Source organism: Berghia stephanieae, chromosome 5 (assembly GCF_034508935.2).
Source record: "Berghia stephanieae isolate SIO BIC M18660-M18661 chromosome 5, UCSD_Bste_1.3, whole genome shotgun sequence".
NCBI classification, from domain to species: Eukaryota; Metazoa; Mollusca; class Gastropoda; order Nudibranchia; family Aeolidiidae; genus Berghia; species Berghia stephanieae.
This window is the reverse complement of record NC_088364.1, coordinates 109,665-117,221: the sequence shown is the minus strand read 5'-3', so window position 1 is coordinate 117,221 and position 7,557 is coordinate 109,665. Positions and strand designations below refer to the sequence as shown.

The following is a 7,557-nucleotide window of genomic DNA, read 5'->3' as shown; positions in this document are numbered from 1 at the left end:
TATGCTTTCTGACACGGTTTAAACTGTTCAGTTTTTTGGTTTGAGAACTTGTGCAGTACAAAGGATGGAATTCCTTATAAAATGTGCCTGTGTTTTGTTGGTGACATCTTGTATTGGTGAGTGGATGGGTTTAGATTCTCTATGGATGCGCTGTGTCGTATTATGCAAATGTAATAATATAATATATTCCTCTTCTTATCTACGTTTACCCGAAGTTTTGTTTTTGTTTTTAAGGGTTCTACGCTTGCAACACATTAAGGTCACATCAGCGCCAGTAAAAAGGAAGAAAATGGGATAGTAAAAAGTTCTAAAATTACAATTAAAGCACCCAAGAAAAAGTGAGACAAAGGGGAATTGGTTCAAATAGGAAACAGATGTAGATTCCAAAAGCACTCTATCAAAGTGCTTAGTTTGAGATCACCTAAAAGTCTCATCCAGTCACAAGCACAGGTCCCACTAAGAAGAATACACACAAATGTTTTACAAATCATATATACGAGTAATATAAAGAAAACCTTAACAGTGCATAACGGAGAGATGATTTACAAGGAACAAAATATCATCTCTCAAAACTAACTATACATTTGACTGTTTCCCTCGCAGCCAGGGTATCTGGCCAGAACCCGGACAAAACCAAGTAATCTCATTCCAAGACAAAAACAGAAAGCAAGTTGGAAAACAGATATTGGGAGATAGAAAACGCAGTTAGTACCTCCCTGCCCACTATGGGATGTCAGGAACCCCACCCAGTACCCGAAAAAGGGTACACCGAAACACGGTATAGTTTGTGTTGTATCTTTTACACGAGTCATTTTTCTTCCTTTATTTGACTCTCCATTAGATTGAATCATTTCGGCACCTCGGTCTCCATTAGATTGAATAATTTCGGCACCTCGGTCTCCATTAGATTGATCATTTCGGCACCTCGGTCTCCATTAGATTGATCATTTCGGCACCTCGGTCTCCATTAGATTGAATCATTTCGGCACCTCGGTCTCCATTAGAATGAATCATTTCGGCACCTCGGTCTCCATTGGATTGAATAATTTCGGCACCACGGTCTCCATTAGATTGATCATTTCGGCACCTCGGTCTCCATTAGATTGAATACTTTCGGCACCTCGTTCTCCATTAGATTGAATCATTTCGGCACCTCGGTCTCCATTAGATTGGATACTTTCGGCACCTCGGTCTCCATTAGATTGAATCATTTTGGCACCTCGGTGCGTTCGCCTTACAATCAAGGGAATCGGGTCTGTAAATAATTTCGTTTTACCCCTCTGTCCACTCAACCGAGATTGGGAAACTGGATCTCTCAGGTATGGCCGAAAGTAACATACAAAAGACAAATATTCAATTAATGAGGGTATTCAACATTTTATTGTGTGTTTCATGCAACAGAAATCTGTATGAACTCCGGTTCCCTGGAAGAAATCAAATAAAGGACTTTTTTCTATTACACTTGATTCATCAACGTTCTGACGCTGTGACATTAGATGGAATAAAAACATTTCCCGTTAGAACATTTGGGTATTTTCGGTTTGTAATGGGTCAGAGGTCATTAATTTGACCCAATTCCCATGTCCATCATTACGCAAAGGACTGGATTGCATTGGACCAAAAATGTTTGTACCTTTTTTCTTTTAGTCATTTCTGAATGTCATATGACTGTTGTTTTTATACTCAATCCCTGAACTAACAACTATTACAAAAAAAAAACACACGAAATTTTGGCACCAAATTCAGAACTTCTTGAGCATTTTAAAGTCATTAAAACTTTTTGAAAATGAAAGTTGATGTCAGACTTAATAACTTTAAGGAATTTGAAGTGTTTAATCCTTGTGATGATAAATAGTTGATCGTTAAAGTCAACTACGTATAGCCACTACAACTATAACCACCACAACTATAACCACTACAACTATAACCACAACTATAACCACTACAACTATAACCACCACAACTATAACCACTACAACTATAACCACCACAAATATAACCACCACAACTATAACCACCACAACTATAACCACTACAACTATCACCACTACAACTATAACCACCACAACTATAACCACAACTATAACCACTACAACTATAACCACCACAACTATAACCACCACAACTATAACCACTACAACTATAACCACTACAACTATAACCACCACAACTATAACCACTACAACTATAACCACTACAACTATAACCACCACAACTATAACCACCACAACTATAACAACACTAACAAACTATAACCACTACAACTATAACCACACAACTATAACCACTACAACTATAACCACACAACTATAACCACACAACTATAACCACTACAACTATAACCACTACAACTATAACCACACAACTATAACCACTAAACATAACCACTACAACTATAACCACCACAACTATAACCACACAACTATAACACACAACTATAACCACTACAACTATAACACACCACACAACTATAACCACTCACAACTATAACCACTACAACTATAACCACTACAACTATAACCACTACAACATATAACCACCACAACTATAACCACACAACTATAACCACTACAACTATAACCACTACAACTATAACCACTACAACTATAACCCACTACACACACTATAACCACACAACTATAACCACCACAACCACAACAACAACTATAACCACACAACTATAACACCACAACTATAACCACTACAACTATAACCCACTAACCACACAATAACCACTACAACTATAACCCACAACTAACAAACTATAACCACTACAACTATAACCACTACACTATAACCACCACAACTATAACCACTACAACTATAACCACTACAACTATAACACCACACAATACACACTAAACTACTAACCACTACAACTAATACCACACCAACTAACCAACAACTATAACCACTACAACTATAACCACCACAACTATACCACCACTACAACTATAACCACTACAACTATAACCACACAACTATAACCACCACAACTATAACCACCACAACTATAACCACTACAACTATAACCACACAACATATAACCACTACAAACTATAACCACACAACTATAACCACCACAACTATAACCACTACACAAACTATAACCACCACAACTATAAACCACCACAACTATAACCACACTAACCACAACTATAACCACACAACTATAACCACTACAACTATAACCACTCCAACTATAACCACTACAACTATACCACCACAACAACATATAACCAAACTTAACAACAATATAACCACACAACTATACCACAACTATAACCACCACAACTATAACCAACCCACTACAACTACCAACTATAACCACCTACACACTATAACCACTACAACTATAACCACACAACTATAACCACTACAAACTATAACCACTCAACAATATAACCACTACAACTATAACCACTACAACTATAACCACCACAACTATAACACACAACTATAACTACACAACTATAACCACAAACTATAACCACTACAACTATAACCACTCACAACTATAACCACAACTATAACACACAACATAAAACCACTAAACTATAACCACTACAACTATAACCTACACTTAACCAACATAACCACCACAACACTATAACCACACAACTATAACCACTACAACTATAACCACCACAACTATAACCACTACAACTATAACCACTACAACTATAACACTACAACAAACCACACTATAACCACTACAACTATAACCACCACAACATAAACCACTACAACTATAACCACCACAACTATAACCACACAACTATAACCACTAACTATAACCACTACAACAAACCACAACTATAACCACACAACTATAACCACTAAACTAAACACACTACAACTATAACCACCACAAACTATAACCACACAACTATAACCAACTATAACCACTACAACTATAACCACTACAACTATAACCACAACTATAACCACTACAACTATAACCACTACAACTATAACCACAACTATAACCACTACAACTATAACCACTACAACTATAACCACCACAACTATAACCACTACAACTATAACCACAACTATAACCACTACAACTAAAACCACTACAACTATAACCACCACAACTATAACCACTACACATAACACACACTATAACCACTACAACTATAACCACCACAACTATAACCACACTATAACCACTACAACTAAACCACTACAACTATAACCACTACAACTATAACCACTACAACTATAACCACCACAACTATAACCACCACAACTATAACCACCACAACTATAACCACAACTATAACCACTACAACTATAACCACTACAACTATAACCACTACAACTATAACCACTACAACTATAACCACTACAACTATAACCACAACTATAACCACCACATCTATAACCACTACAACTATAACCACTACAACTATAACCACCACAACAATAACCACTACAACTATAACCACTACAACTATAACCACTACAACTATAACCACTACAACTATAACCACCACAACTATAACCACTACAACTATAACCACAACTATAACCACAATTATAACCACCACAACTATAACCACCACAACTATAACCACTACAACTATAACCACTACAACTATAACCACTACAACTATAACCACTACAACTATAACCACAACTATAACCACCACAACTATAACCACCACAACTATAACCACCACAACTATAACCACCACAACTATAACCACTACAACTATAACCACTACAACTATAACCACTACAACTATAACCACTACAACTATAACCACTACAACTATAACCACAACTATAACCACTACAACTATAACCACTACAACTATAACCACCACAACTATAACCACTACAACTATAACCACTACAACTATAACCACCACAACTATAACCACAAAACCCCACAACTATAACAACAACATAACCACACAACTATAACCTACAACTATAACCACTACAACATAACACACCTAAACAACATAACCACCACAACTATAACCACTACAACTAACCACTACAACTATAACCACACACTTAACCACCACAACTATACCACACAACTATAACCACACAACTATAACCACAAACTATAACCACAAACTATAACCACACAACTATCCACTACACATAACCACACAACTATAACCACCACTAAACATATAACCACTACAACTATAACCACTACAACTATAACTACTACAACTATAACCACCACAATATAACCACTAAACTATAACCACCACAACTATAACCACTACAACTATAACCACTACAACTATAACCACTACAACTATAACCACTACAACTATAACCACCACAACTATAACCACCTACCACACAACTATACCACAACTTAACCACTACACATAACACACAACTATAACCACTACAACTATAACCACACAACTATAACCACACCACTACACAAACACCCCATAACCACCTCAACTATAACCACTAACAACTATAACCACCACAATAACCACACAACTATAACCACCACAACTATAACCACACAACTATAACCACTACAACATAAACCACAACTAACCACAACTTACACAAACTATACCACCAACATAACACCAACTATAACCACCACAACTATAACCACACAACTATAACCACTCACTATAACCACTACAACTATAACCACACAACTATAACCACAACTATAACCACACAACTATAACCACTACAAATAACCACTACAACTATAACCACTACAACTATAACCACCAACTATAACCACCTAACCACAACTATAACACAACTATAACCACACAACTATAACCACTACAACTATAACCACTACAACTATAACCACACAACAAACCACACAAAACCACAAACTAACCACACAACTATAACCACACACTTAACCCTACAACATACCACACAACTAACCACACAATATAACCACAACTATAACCACACAACTATAACCACACAACTATAACCACAACTATAACACTACAACTATAACCTACAACTAAACACACATATAACCATAACTATACCACAAACTATACCACATACCCAAACTAACCACACAACTATAACCACACACTATAACCACACAACAAACCACCACAATATACAAAACTATAACACAAACATAACACTACAACTATAACCACACAACTATAACCAAACTATAACCACACAACTATAACCACACAACATACCACACAACTATACCACACAAATAACCACACAACTATACCACACAACATACCACTACACATAACCACACACTAAACCACAAATATAACCACAAACTAAACCAACAACTATACACCAACATAACCCTCACTACCACACAATATACCACCACATAAACCACACAACTATAACCACAACTATACCACACACTATACACCACAACTATAACCCATACAACATATAAAAAATTAAACTATAACCACAACATAACCACAACAAACCACACAAATACCACACAACAAACCACAACTATAACCACACAACATAACCACAACTATAACACAACATAACCCACAATATAACCACTAACTAAACCACCAACTATAACCACTACCAACTATAACCCACAATATAACCACACAACTATAACCACAACTATACCACAATATAACCACAACTAACACAAACCACTACACTATAACCACCACAACTAACCACAACTATACCACAAACTACCACAACTATAACACAACTATACACACACATAACAACACTATACAACAACCACAATACACCTATAACCACTACAACTATAACCACTACAACTATAACCACTACAACTATAACCACTACAACTATAACCCCACAACTATAACCACTACAACTATAACCACCACAACTATAACCACACAACTATAACCACACAACTATAACCACCACAACTATAACCAACATACACCACACTATCCACCACAAACTATAACCACTACAACTATAACCACCACAACTATAACCACTACAACTATAACCACTACAACTATAACCACTACAACTATAACCACCACAACTATAACCACAACTATAACCACTACAACTATAACCACCACAACTATAACCACCACTATAACCACCACAACTATAACCACTACAACTATAACCACTACAACTATAACCACTACAACTATAACCACACTCCTTTGATTTCCAGACGTTTCATTTGCCCTGAGGATTTTAATTAAGAGGCTGATTGGTTGATTTGGATGGCTCTTGTCTGAGGGCATGTCCAATACAATTGTTGTTTAGACACACAGACACACAGACACACACAAACACACACAAACACACACACACACATAATACATTGTTCATCTTTACAGGCGTGAACGCTGCCTTAGGCTGTGAGATGGATGAAATCACGGCTTGTGGAAAACCTTTGGTGGCAATGACAGATGCTGAAAAGACAAACCTGAACCTAGTCTGCCAGTGAGTGGCTTTTATCAGGCTCTGTGACTACATGGGCTGGTTGGTCGTTATAGGATGATTGCATTTCATTTCATATCACATCATGACATCCTTCATCGTATCACACCTCGCGTCATCAACACATCATGACAT

The 7,557-nt window shown here is 36.6% G+C and overlaps 1 protein-coding gene across 1 annotated transcript in view; it reads left to right on the top strand.

Moving 5' to 3' along the window:
• LOC144972208 (uncharacterized) overlaps window positions 1-7,557 on the top strand; it is a gene marked incomplete at its 5' end in the record, with an annotated part of 33,176 nt that continues 25,619 nt past the window's right edge. The window contains 2 exon segments of the mRNA XM_078913228.1: window positions 1-116; window positions 7,320-7,425. Of these exon segments, the coding sequence (XP_078769354.1) occupies window positions 65-116; window positions 7,320-7,425 (158 nt within the window).